At 37.6% G+C, this 23,226-nt stretch overlaps 1 protein-coding gene across 2 annotated transcripts; it reads left to right on the forward strand.

Annotated features, from left to right (window-relative positions):
- The first annotated feature begins 2,354 nt into the window (after positions 1 to 2,354).
- LOC117984470 (aminopeptidase A) lies at positions 2,355 to 23,154 on the forward strand. Of its 2 annotated transcripts, XM_034971088.2 has the most exons (18): positions 2,355 to 2,635; positions 3,100 to 3,294; positions 4,340 to 4,701; positions 7,051 to 7,186; positions 8,024 to 8,300; positions 9,875 to 10,045; positions 10,737 to 10,834; positions 11,584 to 11,718; positions 12,197 to 12,363; positions 12,488 to 12,631; positions 13,262 to 13,347; positions 13,920 to 14,050; positions 15,095 to 15,295; positions 15,432 to 15,508; positions 18,494 to 18,645; positions 19,121 to 19,250; positions 19,979 to 20,201; positions 22,197 to 23,153. In XM_034971088.2, exons 2-18 carry the CDS (start codon positions 3,100 to 3,102, stop codon positions 22,353 to 22,355), a joined length of 2,844 nt encoding a protein of 947 aa, XP_034826979.1. In that variant the 5' UTR covers positions 2,355 to 2,635; the 3' UTR covers positions 22,356 to 23,153. The 2 variants fall into 2 exon arrangements, with proteins under 2 accessions (XP_034826979.1, XP_034826980.1); XM_034971089.2 differs by lacking the exons at positions 2,355 to 2,635; positions 3,100 to 3,294; positions 4,340 to 4,701 and adding an exon at positions 6,297 to 6,884 and having other exon boundaries at positions 22,197 to 23,154.
- Positions 23,155 to 23,226: the final 72 nt, after the last annotated feature.

The raw sequence follows: 23,226 nt of genomic DNA on the forward strand, positions 1-23,226 counted from the left end.
TAATTGTACAAGAGTCACGAGCAAGATTCTCTTCTCAGCCTGAGATAGGTTTGGCTATAGTCCACCACGCTGTCCAAGTGCGGATTGGCATACTTCACACATCATTGAGAACATAATATGAAAAACTCTCAGGCATACAAAGATGTGTACTCGGGATCGAACCCCAGACCCCTCCGCTGCTTCGTTACTTATAGTACGCGACAGGTCGAGATGGCCGTCGGGGTAAAAGGCGGAGGGACGCCCCGTACACCAGCACGTCACCAGCGCTATCCCGGACCGGGTTAGCAAGGGGCTACGGGTGTGCGGGGCGTCCCCACCCCGGTTGCCATTTCGACCTGTCGCGTCCTATAACTACCTTCGAAATGGGGACATTGCTGCTCTAGTTATATAACACCTCTGTGCCTAATTACCTACTAACCTACCACTGCTCATAATAATAATGATCAAGGTGATCCAGTCATCTCTGGTATAATGCGCCCATTATGATTGCTCCGTGAAAACTTGATAAGTAACCAATAAGCATGCAGCCGTAATACACTACACTAATAATCAATATTGTGACCATGAGTATGAACAAATAAAATAAAACAAGCGCAAATTATATTCAAATGATAAGCGCTTCTTTTATTTATGTGCTTATATACCATTTGAATTTGAACTCATTATACTTACTTACTTCTATATTACTTCTATATTAATATTATAATGCGAAAGTGTGTTTGTCTGTCTTTCTGTCTGTCTGTCTGCTAGCTTTTCATGGCCCATCTGCTTAATCAATTTTGATGAAATTTGGTATAGTTTTGATTTGGATCTTTTCTTTAGTTTCTACTTTTGATCCCGGAAATCAAAGAGTTCCCACGGAATTTTTAAAGGACTAAATCCACGTGGATGAAGTCGCGGGTATCATCTAGTTGCAAAATAAATGAATATAAAAATTACCTACATATCAAAAATATCATCTAAACCTTATCTAAACCACTGTAACGCGGCAAGGTGCCCAAACGCAGTCGTGCTAAGTAAGACCTTTCAATCTATTCCAAAATCTTTAAATATTATGCAGAAAGGCATTCCAAACCAGTGGTAGATGCATCCGACTATTCGAAAGTACTTGTAAAAGTTTATTCGAATAAAAAAGATTTTTATTTATTTATTTATGTACTTTTTGTACTTACTTATAATTAACTTTATCATAAGGTATTTACGTACCTACGTACGTACAATACGTACGTAAAATAGGTAAATGTTATAGAAAACAAAATGTTACATTATACATAGTTACCTAGGTTCATAGTAGTACTAATCCATTAGATATCCAGCTATCCTTTTTTCATATCAGTTACCAGTATCAGAGATAAACTTGAAGTGGGAGATATAATACAGAGATGTGACACTACAGATATTGAACCGGCTATTCTTCCAAGAAAAGTATCAAGTCGATGCATTACAAATGAATAAAATTTGAACAGTTTGTCTATAATTTCAACATAATTGGCTTTTCTTTAACTGATATTATAGTCATTTTGGCTATATACTTAAGTAATTAATATTTGAAATCACGTAGTGGGTGGATGAGGAAGGCGGAGGACCGTGTATGGTGGCGCATTCTTGGGAAGGCAGCCTATGTCCAGCAGTAGACGCAAACATGCTGATTGATTGATTGATTGATTGAATCTTTGCAAAAGGTAAAGCGATTTTAACCGTATGACTTTGCAAGAAATTATCAATCCAACTTTTTACCTCGGAAAAATGTATTTTCTTCAGCGCCTTTCTTAATCTCATCGGAAAAAAGAAATTTAGGCAACGTGGACAAAGTCGCAAATCATTGCTGGTTTCAGAAACGCATAATAAAATCCCTTCCAACCATGTTCCAACTGAGTTCCATATCGCTGGTACACCTGGCATAACTATGTATAGATATGCCAGGGATGATGCCAAGGATGATGGTACCGTACGTCATACGTGTGGCACGAGGCACGGAGATTATCGAGATTCGAGTCAGACTCTTACCGATTAAATGCCACGCCTCACCTAGTGGCTGGGCTTCGGGATCTTGCTAGTTCGCGCAGCTCAGCCAGATGTCTAACAGGCAGACCCGCCTCCCCTCCGGGGTCATTGAAATGTCCCTACACACCATAGGCGACTCGAGGGCCATTTTTCCAATCGGGCGTTCCTAGGCTGTCTTTTATCATGATAAGTATAGGTACGCTTAATTCAAGGATTGATCTCCGTTGTGGAGCGCAGCGGAGACCAACGCTTAATCTAAGTTGTTAGTTGTTACATTACGAATATTTCAGATAAACTCTTTATATAAATATTGCGGTAAGATAACTCCCACCAGTATTATAGTCCTGCAGTGTGGTCACTGCGCACCAAACAATCAGCAAGTTGACAACTTCGCGATTCGCGGGTGAATATTCAACAATGTTGTAAACGCAACTACTTATTGCGCATGTATTAAGTTTCTTTTTTCGATTATTTACCTACTGTTGAGCAGTGTTGTGGGTAGTGTCTGTGCAGCTGTTCTAAATGATTTAACACCGTAATCACGTTTTCGTGGTTGTTGAGTGGCGACCAGTATTTTGTGACAACTGTTGAAAGTGAAAGCGGATTACCTAACTTAGATATATTTTCTAAGGTAAGTTAAGGTTCTAGTGAATTAAATTGGTATTTTTTATGGCTGTTAATTTTATACGATTACTAACTACATACTTAACACTTGTTAGGTTTGTAGTCTATTAATGACGTAACGGATTAGGGTGCCTTTCCACTGAAGCGGAGCGGAGCGGAGATGTGTATACCTAGTTGACCAATCAGTTTCGTCATAAGACAGAATAAAATTATCACGTCATTTACCGAAAATCTGATTGGTCTGCTGAACGCATCTCCGCTACGCTCCGCTTCAGTGGACAGGAACCCTAAGTATTTTTTCTCCGTGTTAGGTACCTACCTATACCTAGATATTTTGCTTCACTAAATTAATAGCTATTGGTTTTATGTAGGTACTTAGGTACTTAAGTAGCTTAAGTATACCTAACTTACGTTTTTATAAAGAAAATATTTTTGTACCTATAGTTACTGTAAACTACAAGGTTTTTTCAGATGATACCGCAAATAATGAGATGGGTCTGCAATAACAAGTTATTAGTATTTTTTGGCGTGGCAACTTTTTGTTTCTTAGTCTCCACTGTAGCACTCTCCACACAAAACAATGCGCTTAAACGATCTATGATACTTATCAAGCAAAAACCTATCCAGCAGGATTTAAATGGAGCAAATCAAGCCGAGTCGGCAGAGGTAAGTAGTTAAGAGGTATTTTAGGGTTCCGTATCCGAAGGGTGCCAACGGGTCCATTACTAAGCCTCCGTTGTCCGTCCGTCCATCTGTCTGACAGCGGCAGATCAGAGGGCTGTATAGTTACCTATCTCGTGATCCGTAATAGATAGAGTTGAAATTTTCTCAGAATGAGTATTTCTATTGCCGCTTTATCAACAAGATAATAAACATTTCAAAATGGCCGCCATGAATGGTGGGTGAGAGGAGTGGGAGGATGATGATTAAAGATCAAGTTTTAAATGGGCTACGTCAGAAGACTCGCTCTGTCGCTGCTTCATTCAGCTCACCTATTCGACCTTCGTATCGCTACGTAGGTCGCCGGCTCGCTTCGCTCACCATCTCCCCCCTTTGCTCCACTCATTCAGGCTCGGTTCATTAAAAACTTCCTTAGCGAGCTTTTGTCATCAAAATCGGTTAAGTATAAATGGGCTATATGAACAGCTAGATGACAGACAGACACACTTTTGCATTTATGATGTTAGTAACTATAGACAGTACCTAATAATAATAATTATCATAAGTACCTTTACATACAGATTATTGTTTTACAAAAACTCGTATGCAGAAATTAAAGCTTGTATACGCGGACATATTTTATTTTAAAACTACCTACCTACATTTGTTCATAATAGTTACACATACCTACCTAGAATATTAGACTAAGTATTAACTACAGAGGAATGTGCAGTGCTCAGACAAGCCGCCAAGCGCTTACGAGCATGAAGAAACCAATATTGTAAGCGTTTTTTCTTTTTGTGTGGAAAAAAAAAGAAGTTAGAATTCGGCCCTACCGCGTTTGTTTGACAGCTACAATGTCACGATCGCAATCATCTCTGATTGGTTAATGCTCGCTCACTATTGGCCACAATGCATTGTTGCAACAAGAATCGCACAAATTCAGCCAATCAGAACAATTGAGATTGTAATAATGATTGATGCAGGTTTTAGACAATCGCCCTACAGGTGCTTACCATTCAAGTTCATATATTTTCTAACATTTTTTCAGAGTAACCGCTACCGACTTCCAACACACGTTAGACCTACGAACTACGCTTTAAGATTAAATCCAAATCTTTCTAAAAAAGTTTTTGAAGGTGAAGTAAAAATTTCTCTCAACATTTCAAAGCCAGTCAAATCAATATTTTTGCATGCAAATAATTTGGACATACATTACACTGAAGTCAAAAGCATCAACAATCAAAGTATTCCTGTGATATCTACAGCTATGTTGTCGACTTCAGAAGTATTTCAGGTGAATTTGAAAGAAGAAATTCAAGCAAATACGAATTGCGAACTTATTTTAACATTCACTGGAAGATTGGATAAAGGGATTGTTGGATTTTATGCGAGTACTATGCGTAGTGGAGAGTAAGTATAGAAGATAACGTGCTTATTACGATACTCAATATCAAAAAGCTAGAGTTCAAAGCTGGAGAATCATCGAAAAAAACAAATTGTACAGCTGTCATTCTCACGTGATCCGTCAATGTGACGGTTCACATTGACGGATAGAGTAATAAAAGTAGATACAGGAACGTTTGCTTTCTCATTCACACTAAAAAGAGAGCACAGATAAAGTCAGTAACTTTATCTGTGCTCTCTGTGATAAACAGAGACGTAGGCTACTTGACTCATATCTAATTTCGTCCAATAAATGATTATTTATTATAGTATTTTGCTTAAGACAACAAAATATATCAATAACAATTATTAAAAACGCAGGATGGATATATAAATCCAATTAAAAAAAATACAGTTTTTATTTTTATTTGAAACGCAGAAAACGCTGTCAGCCATAATGTGACGTCATTAAATATGTAAACAAAGAAATGTCATCCCTATGTCACGCGGGGACTAACGTAGTATCCATATATATAAAATTTAAAGTCCTGACTAACTTATATATCAACGCACAGCCTAAACGTCTAAACAGCTGGTCCTAGATACATGAAATTTGGTGGGTGTGTTCTTTGTAGGTAAAGAGAAGGTATCCACTAGGAAAGGATTTTTTGAAATTCCACCCCTGAGTGGGTTAAATGGGGGTTTGAAATTTATGAAGTCCACGCGGGCGAAGTCACGAGCATAAGCTAGTTTTTATATGTTTTTAAAAACTCATAGTAAACGTAAAAAAATATCGTTTTCTCTTTATAAATTGAATAAGTTATTAAGTACCTAAGACTTACAACAAAGTGATCTTTGCAAAAATAAATTTGGGTTGAAGGCGTTAGTGATATAGGATCCCATTAAGCAAGTCTTCACGTGTTACGTATATTTATTTCACTGGGCACTCTAATCCACAACTTTCCTGTAGTCTTTATCGATGCGTTTTTACATTCTCGGATGATACAATAACGATAATTACTATATTTTTCATGTAAACTAGTATAGAAGTCATGTTTGTTAAACTTTGGGAGTTGTTTACAAATGCATGACGTCAGAGCACAGATAATCTATCGGCCAAACATGGCCGACAGTGTTTTCACCTGTCTAAGAAAAATATATTTTTAAATTAAAGTTTTACGGTTTTTAGGGCGCAAAAAAATATAGTGTTAATTTTTTTGATCTAATTGGACAAATATTAACCATTTAAGACCTACTTAAAAAAAGTGTCAACTAGCCCATTATCTTGTAACTGGTTTTTTTCAAGAATACATACAAGGAATGCAACTTTAGTTGCAAAACAAACTTTGAGAATTCGTGGCGTAATTGTATTTCTCATTAGTTATATTTACTTGTTTTCACATAAAAAATGTTTACCTACCTAATACAAATATTGTTGATCGGTTAATACAAATATTGACTACTAAACAATGGCAATAATTTATTGTCGTGTTATTCATCGTTACATCGTGCTATCGCTATCTCATACGCAGTTACACAGGTACTTCAATCTTTATTACTCTATCTACGATGTCAACTGTCTTATCGACATTGAGTCTGTCAAGTGTCAAAATCTTATCACTCGTCAGTCGTCAGCTAAAAAATGAAAACAAAGAATTTTATTTATTTATTTTCTCCTGTTTTCTTGTGAATTTTTAATTACAAGTTTTGTAGTCTTTTAGAAAGTGAGCAAATTATATGATCGTTAAAAGCTTTTGGAGGCTTAGAAGTGTAGTAAACTATAAAACTTCTACTTGTTTTCGCCGGTGTGAATCAGTTAACTCTTTCAATAACATGGAGAGCTTTTGTAAAACAAAACTGACTGAAAGGCTTTGTAATTTGGTTCGGCCAACGCATTATAAACTGGTCCTGAATCCTGACTTAAAAACAGGCCTTTTTGTAGGCGATGTTACTATCGAAATCAATGTGAATGAAGTCAGGCAGTTCGTGGCCTTGCATACAAAATTTTTAAGTGTAAACGATGTTAAAGTGTATAGAAACAAAAATGAGGTGTCGATAGCGAAGTTTCTGGAAGTAAAATCATTAGAGCAACTTGTAATACAATGTGCCGACGATCTAAATCCTGGAAGTTACCAACTGCATATTAAGTTCAGTGGCAACTTAACTCGCAACATCGTTGGTTTATATTTATCTCACTTAAAAGATAAAAGGTGCTTATTACTATTCTATGGTCTTATTTTTATTGCAAACTAAACTGTGTCCTATGCAGATATAAAATATCTCTGTTATTTATCAAAATAAATACTTTAATTTTTTTACTACTTTTTGTACATATTTAAGCTTCTCTGTAATAAAATAAATATTGTTCAATTACAGTACAATGGTGGCCAGTAAATTTCAGCCAACCTACGCTCGGCAAGCATTTCCCTGTTTTGATGAGCCGGACTTCAAAGCTACATATGATATAACACTTGTGAAACCTGTCGACTATATGGCACTTTCTAATATGAATGTAAGATAAGTTTCAAAGGTAATCAAAATATCATTGAAACAATGAAAGCACCACTACTAATTGACCACACCACTACCACACTGACTATTTATTAAAATAGTATCATACTAGCTTATGCTTGCGACTTTGTCCGCTTGGACTACACAAATTTCAAATCCCTATTTCACCCCATTAGGGGTTGAATTTCCAAAAATCCTATCTTAGCTGATGCCTATGTCTTAATAGCTATCTGCATGCCAAATTTCAGCCCAATCCGTCCAGTAGTTTGAGCTGTGTGTTGATAGATCAATCAGTCAATCCTTTTATATATTTAAGATTGAAAGTTTTATGCCATTAATTTCTTTTTTTTTGTTTTATTGCAGAATTTTATTGACAAAATGCTTTTGCACAAAATAACTTTTTCATCTTCTAGTATATTATGGCACATTTTAAATCAGGATCTGCCTATTATTCTGATCCTAATCCAATTTAACAGACTTCATTAAATTTACTTACTGCTTCTAGTAGTATTTTAACTCTATGGGTCAACTGTCATGTCAAAAGTATGGTAAAATAAGCACTAAAATCGTACTCTTGACATGAAATTTGACACAAAAAGTTAAAATGGCGCATGAAGAGTTAAATTTTACACATTATACATTACATATTGTGACAGAAAAATGTTAAGGAGTAGCTATGTAGCTTCAAGAACAAATTGTTCTTTTTTGTCAGCTTTCTTCTGTATAATATAAATCTTAGGTAGCGATCAGTACCTAATCTCACAAACTTTAGGTTCAATTTTTATCTTTGTAGTTTATTTTCATTTAGCAACACTTTTATATCATTTTTGTTTTTTAGGAACTATCTAAAACATTGGATCCAACTTCTAATACAGAAGCAGTCACATTTGCCACCAGCGTACCAATGTCAACATACTTGGCCTGTTTTGTTGTATGTAACTTTAATGCCAAGGAAAATGAAATTATGGCCAATGGTATTGGTAATAATTTCAAATTAAGATCTTTTGCCCAAAAAGACCAAACACATAAGATTGATTTTGCTCAAGACATTGGAAAGAGAGTGACAGAGTTTTACATTAGATATTATGAAGTTCCATTCCCATTACCGAAATTGGGTAAGTCAATAAATATCAATTTTCACATTTAAATTAGTTACCATGTATGGTCATCTGTTCAACTCATTACCGGCTCACTACTGAGTACGGGGCTCTCAAGGTGAAGGGTTTGGCCATAGTCTACCACACTGGCTAAGTGCGGATTAGCAGACTTCACACACCTTTTCCTTCACCGTTAACGCAAATGGTTTATCCCACAAGATTTACAAAAATTCAAAATTGTGCATAAAATACTTAGTGGATATAATCCTGGAGTAAATGATATTACATAATTAATAAAATTATCTAAATATATAAAAGGAAAAGGTGACTGACTGACTGACTGACTGACTGATCTATCAACGCACAGCTCAAACTACTGGACCGATCCGGCTGAAATTTGGCATGCAGATAGCTATAATTATGATGTAGGCATCCGCTAAGAAAGGATTTTCGAAAATTCAACCCCTAAGGGGGTAAAATAGGGGTTTGAAATTTGTGTAGTCCACGCGGACGAAGTCGCGAGCATAAGCTAGTGTGTAAATAAATCAAGTAGTTGTTAGTCTTAAGGTTCGTACGCACCTGAGCGGCGCGGCGCGGCGCTTCAGTCCGACTGCAGAACGCGTCACCTCAGGCCGCTCGACGGTGCCTACCGCACTACAACTTCAGTACGCGGCACCTCGCGTCACTTGCGCGTCACTTTTATACCCGTTCGCGTACGAGCGCGAAGCGCCGTGCCGCGCCGCTGGGTATGTCGCACTAGCGTCACTGCACTGCGCGTCGCTTCGCTGCGCTTCAAAATATTCTCTCCAGCCGTGCCGCGCGGCAACGCGCGGTGAAGCGCTGTGCAGCGCCGCTCTAGTGCGATATGCGCCATACAAAATGATAGAAATGATATTTTGAAGCTCTGTGCCGCGACGTGCAGCTCGCTGAAGCGCCGCGCCGCGCCGCTCAGGTGCGTACAAACCTTTAGCGCCGAACTTACAATTGCCAATTTCAAAATTAAAATTTAATTGAGAAATAAGTTTGACGTTTTCGAAGTTTTTGTATTCAAAATCTATAATAATGCTGTTATTATGTTCTTGGCAATTGAAAAATCAGCAACTTAGCCAATTTCAGTTTTGATAAAGATATCAAAATAATTATATCACCAACAGTACCTATGCTAAAGAGATTATAATTAAAACAGCAGGTCATATAAAATCTACAGAATTAGCATGAGTACAGTGAAAATACAGAAAATTACTGTCTGCAATGTGAAGGGTGGATTGATATGTACAAGCAAATGAGACTTCAGTTCATATTCTTCTTAGTTGGAATGATACCTATATCAAAAATAAATAATTTCTTAGGAACTATCAAATAGAGGGTCATCCAAAATTCGTAAAATCCACGTCCGCTGTTAATTTTAAGTTTGATAACCATTTTAAGTAAAAGTACGTCAAATGTCAAACGTAATAAACGTCACATCTAAGTATTTCGTACAAGCTCCCTTACTAAGCAAGCATTTCGACGTTTGATAAAAAGTCGCTGATTTGACTAGTAGCCATCATCTCTATTATGGTTGAGCATAGATGTTATATTTAATGTTTCAGATATGATTGCCATTCCTGATTATGTCTCAGGAGCGACCGAACATTGGGGTTTGATAACTTATAGGGAAACATCATTTCTAATAGACAACGAAACTGCGTCTTCTAAAAATAAGATCAGTGTTGCTAACACTGTGGCACATGAATTGGCTCACATGTGGTTTGGTAACTTAGGTATGTATTCTACTTCTTTTCTGCACCTTATTTTCACACTTGAAATTAAATTATTTTGTTTGTTTGTTTATTATTTTATTTTGTTTGATGAATTATTAAATTATTTACATGTTATATCTTAATATCTTTAAATTTTGTTTATATTAATATTAATAATGATGGCATTGTTAATATTAATATAAATTTGCATGTCAATTGACGAAACATATTAGATAATTATTAATTTTATGTTAACATCTTATGTACAATGTTTCTTGCAAATAAAAATTTCATTTAATTTCATGTCTGGTAACCAATTTCTTTTTGTAGTCATTTAAGAGGATTTCACCTCGAAAGTGCTGCATACAAACGTAGTATGCTTCTCATTTGATAATTATTAACCAATGTAGACAAGTTCTTATAACTGATGCCTGTATCTGGGGTTATCCAGATTCCCCTAAAATATCTAGTTTTAAAGTTACACGAGTTCAAAGATTAGTATGTACATCCTTGAGCCAGTGTAAGTTTGAAACTAGGTATTTTACCAAAAATCTGGAAACCACATATAGTGACACAAATATTTACTTCCTAGAACGCGTGTACAATAGGTATTTCTTTCAGTTTTATTGATTAAATTCAAATGAGAAGTTTGGAGCATGCTATAAAATAAACACATAACAATTCTGTTAAAAAATAAGTTTTTTTTTCTTAGTTACAATGAAGTGGTGGGATGAAGTGTGGCTGAACGAGGGCTTTGCTTCGTATATGCAAGTGAAATCGCTCAATGCGATAGAACCTTCTTGGACGATGGTATTATTTTATTATTATTTTATTTCATTACTAGCTGATGCTCAGACTTTGTGTCTAGATTTCGGTTTTCAAATATCCCGTGGAAACTCTTTGATTTGATATAGGTTTATTTCTTGTCCCGACAAGAAATAAACCTATATCACTCTCATGCCTTAAACAACATTCATGCAAAGATTTACGTCAATCGTTACTGCAGCTCGATTGAAAGACAAACCAACAAACAAAATCTTTCGCATTTATATTATGGCCTATGGGTAGTGATGGAGTTTACAGATTGTTGCTAAACATCTTAACAAAGGCGTTTCTTTCTCATTGCCGAAATAATTATCGATAAATATACGAAACTAGCTTATGCTCGCGACTTCATCCGCGTGGCCCACACAAATTTCAAACCCCTATTTCAGCCCCCCAGGGGTTGAATTTTTAAAAATTCTTTCTTTGCTGATGCCTACGTCATAATAGCTGAATTTCAGCCCGATCCGTCCAGTAGTTTGAGCTGTGCGTTGATAGATCTGTCAGTCAGTCAGTCACCTTTTCCTTTCATATATTTAAGATTATCAATAGACGTAATACCAAAAGCCAACGAATGTTGATTATCGTTGACGTTGGCTACTTTTAATCCCCGAAAGTCTAGAGTTAAAACAAGATTTTTTAAAATCCTAAATCCACGCGCATGTTGTCGCGGGCACCATCTTAAGACAGCTTAACAACTACAAAGTTGACGAAGAATAACTAGCACATTGTTTTAGCTGGATCAATTTTTAACACGAACCTTACACTCGGTGCTAGTGACGGATGCTAAACTGTCCAGCCATCCGATAGTACAAACAGTTGAGACACCAGACCAGATCACTGCCATTTTTGACGCCATCTCCTACAATAAGGTTTGTAAATATGTTTTAGCTCACCAAATCTTTAAATTACTTGTTAAAAACCTTTTAAATATCGCTATGAATGAAGTAGTCGATTTTAAGATATAATAGGTGCGGGATAGGTGTAATCTCATCAAAAATAGACGCAACTGAATGGATGATCTCGTGTTTGAGATCCTTGCAAGGGATGTAATATTTATTTATGTGTGTCCAGCAGTGGACATTTGTGTGGAGATCAGCTGTAGTATGTGCATGTGGCCGTTCGTGTGTTGGTGACTGCGTGCGATCGTTACTGTATGTGTGTGCGTGTGTGTGTGTGTGTGTGTGTGGCAATTCATCAGTTCGCTCATAATAATAATAATAATTGCCATACTATTAATTACATTTAGATAAATGAGGTTTCGTTGACTTTCGTTTACAAATTAAATTGGTGTAAATGTACCTATATCAGTATCAAATAAAAAATAATTAGGTATGTATCAATTTGCAGGGTGCATCGGTTTTAAGAATGCTGGAAGGTTTCATTGGCGAAGAGAACTTCCGTCGAGGAGTCTCAGATTATTTAAAGAAGTATGAATTCGGTAACACCATTACGCAAGACTTGTTATCGTCCATGGAACCTTACTTTAAGAAGGACTACCCTAATCTAAGTCTTAGGTAAGTGTTTGAGTTTCCCGTAAGGAGCGTGCAATCAAAGGGATAGCAGTATATTTAGACCTGTTATTTTAATTTAGATCTGTGTACCTACAACAGAATTAGCCACATGATGAAATATTTTCAGCTACATAATGGACACATGGACCAGACAGATGGGCTATCCTCTGCTAAGCGTGAAGCCCGGAGATCAGGCTAACACCTACATAGTCACGCAGACCAGATTCCTCATAAACCCGGAAGCTGTGGACAACCAAACATCGGAATTTAGGTATGTAGATTAAATCACCATCATAATCAACCCATCGCCGGGTCACTACTGACCAGGGGGGGGGGGGGGGTGATTACGTATCTCGCGACAGGCGTAAATCTCGCGATCATTGCTGTCAAACGTCACACGTAACAGCGGCTCGAGAGAGACAGTAATAGTCACAAAGCAAAATAAGAAGAAAAAAAAGAGAGACAGCAAATGAACTGTCGCATTGCTACTGCTGTCGCGTTGTTGTCGCTACTGCAACGCTTTAAGTAATCACCCCCCGGGTCTCCTCTCAGAATGAGAAGGGTTTGGCCATTGTCCACCACGCTGGTCAACTGTGGATTGGCAAGTTTGGCAGGCATTAATTTGATTGATACGCCTATGTATTTTTTTTCCTTAACTTAACTTAAATCCAGTTTTACATCCTTGTATTCGTATTGTGTCTTGTGTCGTAATGTTTTTTATTTTGATTAATTTTGTTGTTTCACCGACTTCCAAAACGGAGGAGGTTATTGATTCGGCCTGTTTTGTCTTTAGTTTTTTGATACGACTACGAAATTAAAACGTTCGTAGGACATTTTATTTTCACTCAATTTTAAAATGAAAAATTATGTTTTGATTACATTTTTCATTTTTCTCCTCTAGATATCGCTGGTATATTCCAATAACATACAAAACTAACAAAGGATCAAAAGAAGGAATAACCTGGTTCCCAAATAGTCAAGAAAGCGGTAAGTTTTTCGCTCGTTTGTTTTTATTTTATTAGGGTTCCGTACCTCAAAAGGAAAAAAGGAACCCTTATAGGATCACTTTGTTAGCTGCCTATCTCTGGGTGTGTGTGTCTGTCTGTCGTGTCTGTCAAGAAACATATAGGGTACTTTCTGTTGACCTAAAAGCCCTTTCATATGATACCTCACTTGATATATGTAGTTATCTTATTTTGAAAATTGAAAATACTATTTATTTGTTCATTAACAAATTGGTTTTTGAATTTATTCTTTTACTTGTGCTATAAGACCTACCTACCAGCCCAATTTCATGATTCTAGGTCAACGGGAAGTACCCTATAGGTTTTCTTGACAGACACGACAGACAGACGGACATACAGGCAGACAGACAGACAACGAAGTGATAAGAGTTCCTTTTTCCTTTTGAGGTACGGAACACTAAAAATCGCGTCGATCTGTTGCACTATTGCGACGTGATTCAAGGACAAACATCAAACCAATAAAGCAACAAACAAACACACTTTCGCATTTATAATATGGGTAGTGATATATGCATATATTTTTAATTTTGACAGTTACAATCACACTCGGTGAAGGTGAAAAATGGTTGAAGATAAACAATAACCAAGTTGGTTACTATAGAGTGGACTACACAGCTGACATGTGGGAAAATCTTATACAGGAGTTGAAAAACGGTCCCGAGCAGGTACATTTGATGTAAAAATAGATGAGTACATCAGGGACAGTGTTAAAATAAAACACGTATAGCCGATATTGAGGCTTGTTTCATAATACAATAATAATGGGCGACATGCAAGTCGCCAGGGCGCCTAGACGCAGACCGCGCAATTAGCATTCTTGGAACGCTTCTTAGTCTATGTAGAGCTAACGGGCGAGCTATACATAACTACTATTTAATATTTGTAGACAAACTATGTAAAATAAACAAAAAATTCAGGCGTCCTGCCCAACAAAAATGTAGTTTCTATCCATTCTTTGGCGAAAGTAAAGATCGAACCAGATTCAGTCAGTCAATCGATATGAAGAAGTCAAGTAAAATAAGAAGTTGCTATAGTGTTTCGAGGAAGTTAACGGTACGATTACTTTTCTCATTTTACTTGCCAGTGGCGGTGAGCAGAGCTTAAAAACTTTAATAAGAATCGATAGTACAGTAGCCGTCAGAAAATATTGTACATCGATCTTTAGAAAGGTATTTCGGCTTCGTAGAGCGTTGTTTCCGTCACTTATATATATGTGATGTTTTGTCGACAGGGTCAATATTGCTTGCTTTATACGAAACCTTACGAAAACTCTTTCCAAAGGTCGATGTACAATATTTCCTTCCGGGTACTGTACTGAGTAAACGACTTTTTAAGACTAGCTCTCGCTAAGTCTTATTCCTCATTGCTGAGAGTGTAACCCATCTAGTTAACGACTTAAATCAATGTTGCTTAACAATAATCTAAATATATAAAAGGAAAAGGTGACTGACTGACTGATCTATCAACGCACAGCTCAAACTACTGGACGGATCGGGCTGAAATTTGACATGCACATAGCTATTATGACGTAGACATACGCTAAGAAAGTGTTTTTGAAAATACAATCCCTAAGGGGGTGAAATAGGGGTTTAAAATTTATGTAGTCCACGCGGACAAAGTCGCGAGCATAAGCTAGTGTGTCGATATGCGTAGTCACAACTATGGCGCAAGTCCTCTAAGTCTTACTAATGCTACTATTCATCCCTCAGCTAACAATATCGGACAGAGCACATCTACTAAACGATATATTTGCCTTGGCTGAGTCTAAAATGGTGCCTTACGCGGTTGCGTTAGACCTTTCTACGTACCTGAACGTCGAGTCAGACTTCGTCCCTTGGGAGACCGCTACGTCGATATTTGCAACGCTTTCCGAGAGATTGACTAATACACCGGCACATGATAATTTGGAGGTAAGTACTTACAGTATGCGGCCGAAAGTAATGTACATAAACCTTTACAAGGAGATAGCAGATTTCTAGAGCGTTGTCCCTGTCGTTGAGACCAACAGAACGTTAAAATTATTTAAGACTATTTTCGCTGTTTTAGAAATACGTACAAGGTCTGGTGAAACCTTTCTATGAAAAGCAAACTTGGGAGAAAACAAGCCTGAGCGTAATTGAAGGGTAAGTTCGATTTTGTAACGTTTACTTTTTCCATGGTTTAGTGATTTCCATTATAAATATATCTGATCCCGGCTGTGCTCGTGGTTAGTCGACGTAAGCCCGACTAGTTTGCCCTAGCTAGCAAATAGGGAGCCGAGTCCCAAAAAACCGGCCAAGTGCGAGTCAGACTCGCGCACCGAGGGTTCCGTACTACAGTCGTATTTTTTATCATTTTGCACGATTAATCAAAAACTATTATGCATAAAAATAAATAAAAATCTGTTTTTAGAATGTACAGGTTAAGGCCCTTTCATAATATGATACCACACTTGTTATCTTACTTAGAAAATTGAAAATAGTAATTTTTGTTCATTAATTTTAATTTTATTTGTCACAGGACCGTCCACAGAATTACACACTTAAATTACATAATATGTTTTTGAGTTCTGTAGCATTGAAAAACAAGAAACTTCATGACACATTTAAATTATTTTTTTAACCACAAATTCACAGTTTTTGGATTTTTCCCCTTACGTGTGCTGTAAGACCTACCTACCTGCCAAACTATTCTACGTCAACGGGAAGTACCCTATAGGTTTTCTTGACAGACTCGACAGACGGACAGACAGACAACGAAGTAATCCTATAACGGGAAGTACCCTCTAGGTTTTTCTTGACAGTCTCGACAGACGGACAGACAGACAACGAAGTGATCCTATAACGGGAAGTACCCTCTAGGTTTTTCTTGACAGACTCGACAGATGAGCAGACGGACAGACAGACGGACACACTTTCGCATTTATAATATTAGTATGGAAGTATGGATTAGTATTTTAAGTATTTATAATGGAAACTAGCGTATGCTCGCGACTTTGTCCGCGTGGACTACACAAATATCAAACCCCTATTTGACCCCTTTAGGGGTTGAATTTTCAAAAATCCTTTTTTAGAGGATGCCTATGTCATAATAGCTATCTGCATGCCAAATTTCAGCCCGATCCGTCCAGTAGTTTGAGCTGTGCGTTGATAGATCAGTCAGTCAGTCAGTCACCTTTTCCTTTTATATATTTAGACTAGCTTATTCCCGCGACTTCGACCGCGTGGACTACACAAATTTCAAACACCTATTTCACCCCCTTAGAGGTTGAATTTTCAAAAATCCTTTCTTAGCGGATGCCTACGTCATAATAGCTATCTGCATGCCAAATTTCAGCCCGATCCGTACAGTAGTTTGAGCTGTGCGTTGATAGATCAGTCAGTCAGTCAGTTACTTTTTCCTTTTTTTTTTTTAATAGATACAGCGAGCAAACGAGCAGGCGGGTCACCTGATGTTAAGTGATTACCGCCCCCTATGAACATTTGCAGTAGAGGTGTCAAAAAATAATGTACCTAATAAATTTATTAAATATATAAATGTATTCAAGATATTCGTTTTTAGATTAAAACAAAATTGAATACAATATATAATAAGTAGTGAAAATTTGGGAAAATCCTTCCTAAAAAATAACTCAGGCGTGTTCGATCTTTGATACGCCGCGCCGCGCGCGGCGCGACCGAGCGACGATATTAGAATAAAATATATTAGGTAGGTACAGCTGAATACAAATATCGTCGCGATTCGACGGTGAATAATTATTACATCGAATTTTCGTATTGGCCTGTTTCATGTTGACTGTGATACGAGTATGCGGCTAGTATTTTTATCATTTTGTTTGTTTCGTAATAAATTTTGAATGCAGTTTTATTTATTTGTGAACTTGAGTGTCGATAAATATTTAATGCGAATAATTGTAATGTAGATTAGGCAAAATAATGTAGATTAGGTACATTTTTGTGTTGTGATAGATTTGTGTCGCGCGTTAATAATACCTATTATAGTAGATTTGTTCTTTTTGGAAATACTTGCGTCATTTTATAAATCGTATGAGAAAATGTTTTTCAAAGTGTAGGTATTATCATACATTTAAGTATTATAGGTAATAGGTTAGGTACGTGAAGTGGTATTGTTCTTTTTAGAAATCATCATCATCATTTTATAATTCGTATGATAATAAATATGTAGAAATGTATGATAATAAATATAGTAGTTACCTACTAAAAAGATTTTTTTATAGGTAACTAGGTAAACTTACCTACCTATTGTATTGTAGGTACTTGACATTGCTTTATCGTTCTACTTGTTTTTATTTTTACATACATAGGTAGGTACTAGGTACTGTATTCCGCGACAGGTTGAGATGGCAATCGGGGTATGAGGCGGGGGTGACACCCCACACACCCGCACGTCACCCTCGCTCGCCCGCACTGGGTTAGCACAGGGGCCGTGCGGGTGTGCGGGGCATTCCCTCCCCGATTGCCATTTCGACCTGTCGCGAAGGTATGCATTGGGTACCTATTAAGACTAAAATTTAAAATTTAAATCAATCGAGTTAAATACAAGCTATACCCTAGTTCTCGACCTTATTGACGGTTATGAGAAAGTTGTTTTTTGTCATATTCTTGTTCAGTAGGTATCATTCATAGATTGTTAAAATGTTGTTCCCTATGTCAATAAGGTCGGAAATCGCTTGCACCCATTTATCTGCTTGCGCCTCATGGTGAAATCGGTGCAAGCAAATCTCGACCTTATTGACGGTTATGAGAAAGTTGTTTTTTGTTATATTCTTGCTCAGTATAATTCATAGATTGCTAAAATGCTGTTTTCTGACGTATGTCAATAAGGTCGAAAATCGATTGCACCCATTTTTCTGCTTGCGCCTCACGGTTCAAGCAATTTTTTTTGTGTAACAAAATAATGTAACGTTAATAATTATTAAATATTTGTCTGTAACACGTGATAATAATTTGATACACACATGAACCTGTATTTGACACCTCTAATTTGCAGCACCCGAGGAACCGCCGATGCGTTGCCGGCCTTTTAGGAATTTGTTGGTCCGCCCCTTGAATAACCCCATCCTTTTATATATTTAGATATTAGTTGTTGAAACTTATCTCTTGCCTCAGCTTGCTTCGCGCGCGAGTTTTATCGCTGGCCACATCATACCGTCTGCCGGCTGCAGAAGCGAAGGTTCGCAGCCTTTTCTTGTCGTGGCTCAATGCAGACTCCAACCAAACCAGAATAGAACCCGATTTGCGAGATTTTGTCTACTATTATGGTTAGTATTTCGTAAAGCATTTTATTTTGAGATTTGGAACGACCAATCGGCGTTCGTATTTCTTGCCAACCATTACAACTTGAATAGTTTCTCAACAGGAAGGCCTAAAAATATGACATATTTAAATTTTTTTGTGATACTACCACAAATTCATGATTTCTGGATTTTTCCTTTACTTGTGCTATAAAACCTACCTACCGGTCAAACCTCATGATTCTAGGTCAACGGAAAGTACCCTATAGATTTTGATTCCCTTTTCTTGACAGACACGACAGAGATACAGGCAGACAGACAACAAAGAGGATTCCTTTTTCCTTTTGAGGTATGGAACGCTAAAAGTAAAGGATTTCTAAGGGATTTTAAAAACGAAAACTATGCATGGTGAGCTGCGGGCGAAAGTATAACCTAGAGTAAAAAAAATTAAAACTCTGTTTTTAAACCAAAATGAGATTAAGATTTAGTATTTTTATATAAGGTATGAAATCAGCGACGCAAGACGAGTGGGACAAACTGTGGCAAATCTATTTGAAAGAGGAAGATGTACAAGAACAGTCCAAACTACGAAGTGCGTTGTCTGCGCCTCGAGATACTAACGTTTTGAGAAGGTAAACATTTTTTTAAATCCCGTTCCCGGCAGTTAAATAGTCGCATCTGACCTACGATGCAAGTGCGAGCTCGCACAGGTATTGTTCCACGCGCTCGTGTGTTGTGTACGAATGTAGCTCTCACACTAATGCAGATGGTGAAAGCGGGGTGCGGCGTAGCGCGCGGACTGGTGTGTTTCACTCCCTTGCGTCGCGCGCCCCACTGACGCCTAAAAATGCTATTGCAACGCAGTCTTGCAGTTAACTTCAAAAACGACTATTTAATTGGCGCGGACTAACACTTGTCGAAATAAAGCCAGGGACCAATATAGTGCACGGGATGATTCTGATGCAATGTGACAAATTGTATCATAATTTAAATATTATCGATGCGCGATATCCCAAAACGCCGAATAGAATTTATTTTATTGTTAGAAAATTAAAAAAAAAACCGCAAACTGTAACGTGAGGTTATCAAATAAAATTAATAATTTTAAAGGTACTAAGAAAATAAATGAAACTTGACCATTCGTCCCTTAATCTCCTAAAGTACTGAGCCTAAAATTTTGAAAATAAAATACGAAAATTAGTTCTTTACTTACAGACCAAGAAAATTAATAAGAAGTCAATGATCATAAAATAACATGGTAAATATCAATATTATGCGTACACATAAATTCATTCAAGTACGGAGTTCAACGCGCACCTGTTCGGTTTTTTTTAATAGATTTATTTTACCTTTTTTATAGATATTTGGATCTGGCATGGGATGAGAGCAACATTCGCAGTCAGGATTATCTTAACGTGCTGTCTTCCATCAGCGCTAATCCAAATGGTACTGACCTAGTGTGGGACAATGTTCGGGCGAATTGGCCTAAACTGGTCGAACGATTCACTTTGAACAGCAGATACTTGGGCAGCCTAATACCAAGCATTACTGATTCCTTCAACACAGATCAAAGGCTGAAAGAGGTATGATGTTCTCATTAATTTTTAGATTGTTTCATCATCATTATCATCAACATAAACCGATAGACGTCCCCTGCTGGACATAGGTCTCTTGTAGGGACTTCCACACGCCATGGTCTTGCGCCGCCAGCGGCTCCCTGCGACTCGTCCGATGTCGTCCGTCCACCTAGACTTAGATTTTCTTTCTTTCTTTCTTCACTCTGGGCTGGTTTCCGCACTTAAACGTTTCCGTCTGTTGTGCGTGCATCGCCCCTCCCCGCCGAAATCTTCACTCCAGCCTTAGATTGTTAGTAAACTTAGATTGTTTATAACATTATAAATTAGCCCTTGACTGCAATCTCACCTGGTGGCAGTGCCTGGTGGTAAGTGATGATACAATCTAAAATGAAAGCAGACTGGTTTCGAAGGGGTATGGCAGTTTTTATTAAACTCGCATCCCTTATCGTTTCTACGCGGCATCGTACTGGATTCCTAAATCGCTTGGCGACACGGCTTTGCAGGACTATGGTAACTTAGCCACGGGCGTAGCCTCCCACCCGACTTGACCAGACCAGAGACAATTTAGAACTTAAAAATTCCTAAATTGCCCCTCGATCACAACAGATCGACAACGGTCAACGTGATACAGGGTCTGAATAGCCCTGCATAGCCGCCATACACCATGAAGAAGAAGAAACTGCCCCTGCCAGAAATCGAACCCGAGACCTTCCACTTATAAGACCACAACGCTCACTACTGCGTCAGGAAAGTCGTCAGTTTTATGACCAAAGCGTAGTTGTCAGGTTTTATACTTATACTAGCTTATCCCTGCGACTTCTTCCGCGTGGACTACGCAAATTTCAAACCCCTATTTGAATTTTCAAAAATCCTTTCTTAGCGGATGTCTACGTCATAACTCATAATAGCTATCTGCATGCTAAATTTCAGTCCGATCCGTCCGATAGATCAGTCAACTCTTCCTTTTATTATAGATATTTTATCGTGTTTAGAAAATAGCAAGAATTATCGTTTTTATCTGAAAACAAAGATCTTGATAAAAGCCTCAGGAAGAATCTTTATTATGTCACTAATTTTTAAAGATATATAATAATCAAATCTTGTTATTTTTCTAGATCATTTTGATATATTATCTATAGTGCGGCCGTTTTAAGTATGCGTTTTTGACATCTGTCAGTTACATACAAAATAATATTCTGTGCCCTCTCGCACTGATAACTTTGATATCTGACAACGAAACGTGGAAAACGTATTCTCTCGTTGGCTCTATCCATGCTAATATCCATACTAATATTATAAATGCGAAAGTGTGTCTGTCTGTCTGTCTGTCTGCTAGCTTTTCACGGGCCAGTGTTCATCCGATTTTGATGAAATTTGGTACAGAGTTAGCTTACATCCCGGGGACGGACATAGGCTACTTTTTATCCCGGAAAATCAAAAAGTTCCCACGGGCTTTTTAAAGAACCTAAATCCATGAGGACAAAGTTCCGGGCATCAGCTAATTTAAAATAATATTTACAGCTAAATTGAGCCTAACTATATCAATTAGTCAGGACCAATTTAGCTGTAAATATAAAAGGATAAACAAACTGACATCACAGTTGGGTCTAGAAACTTGAAAATTGCATTTTGAAGAGTTTGTCTGGTTTTGGTTTTTATTGCGCACTATCAAAAGAAAATCATTTTGATGCGGGAAACAAATGTTAAGTCCAATGTTAGGTGGGGGTGTCGGATGCTCATGGAAACAACTAGCAAGTTTTATAGACACCCCTTTTATTGTCCACACTTCACACTGTTACAGAGTTTAATTATGGATACTTGGATTACACCACTCGCGGGACAGGAGTGAAGGGTTATTTCGAGCCGGAGTTACTCTCCCCCAGTCTTTCTCTTTAAGCCTTACCGGGCGCGCAGAAGCCAAATCCGTAGCTAGGGAAGATGAGACCGAACAAAATTTCACGATGTATATTCAGAAGTTTGTGACATGATGTCAATTTTCAGATGGAGGAGTTTTTCGCCCGCTACCCAGAAGCGGGTGCAGGCGAGTCGTCCCGCGAGCGCGCCCTCGAAACTGTTCGCAACAATATCCAGTGGGTGACCACCCACCTCTCTGTTGTGTCTACCTGGCTGGAAGAAGCTGTCAACCCTCCAAATCTTTAGAGGCATAGACAAAAGAAAACAAGAAAGGATGATGGGAGTATGAAAAGAAATGTAACTATCATCAACATCAACCGATAGACGTCATATACGTGGACATAGGTCTCTTGTAGGGACTTCCACACGCCACGGTCTTGCGCCGCATGAATCCAGCTATTTCCTACGTCTGGTCTGATGTCGTCCGTCCACCTAGTAGGGGGTCTTCCAACGCTGCGCCTTTCGGTGCGAGGTCGCCATTCCAGCACTTGGAAACCCCAACGTCTATCGGTTTTTCGAACTATGAGCCCTGCCCATTGGCACTTCAGCTTCGCAACCCGTTAACTATAGTGCCTACATTTTGAAAAAGGACTCGCTATATTTGCTCTGTGTGACAATTGAAACGTCAAAAGTACGATTTTAGTTGTTAATTCTTAGATTAACACTTACCCTTAGGTAAACTGTACTTTTGACATGACATTTGAAACAGAGCAAATATCCTTTCCTCCTACAAACCTGACATTTTTTAATCTGTGTAAAACCAGAAGAAGAGAGAAAAAAACTTTTTTACTCAAAAGAGATTATAGTGTCAGGTACACCAGATTTTGAAAATATTTTTTATGCATGAAGTACTTAAATCACGAAAACTTATGATATTTGAAATAAGCAATCATTTTCATTCATTTCATTACACTTATTAAGGCATGTGTTTGGTGATTACAAAAATAATAGTTTTTCTGCATTTTACATCTTGTAGTGAACCATCGCGTTCCTAGTAGGTATACAAAAGGTAATAAATGAATATACATGCAATTTGTGGAGTATTTATTGGTAGGGCAAATAAACTAGTTCTGTTTTACTTGCTTTGACAGCCTAGTTAAAAAAAACTGCAAATATA

Source organism: Maniola hyperantus, chromosome 8 (assembly GCF_902806685.2).
Source record: "Maniola hyperantus chromosome 8, iAphHyp1.2, whole genome shotgun sequence".
Lineage (NCBI taxonomy): Eukaryota > Metazoa > Arthropoda > Insecta > Lepidoptera > Nymphalidae > Maniola > Maniola hyperantus.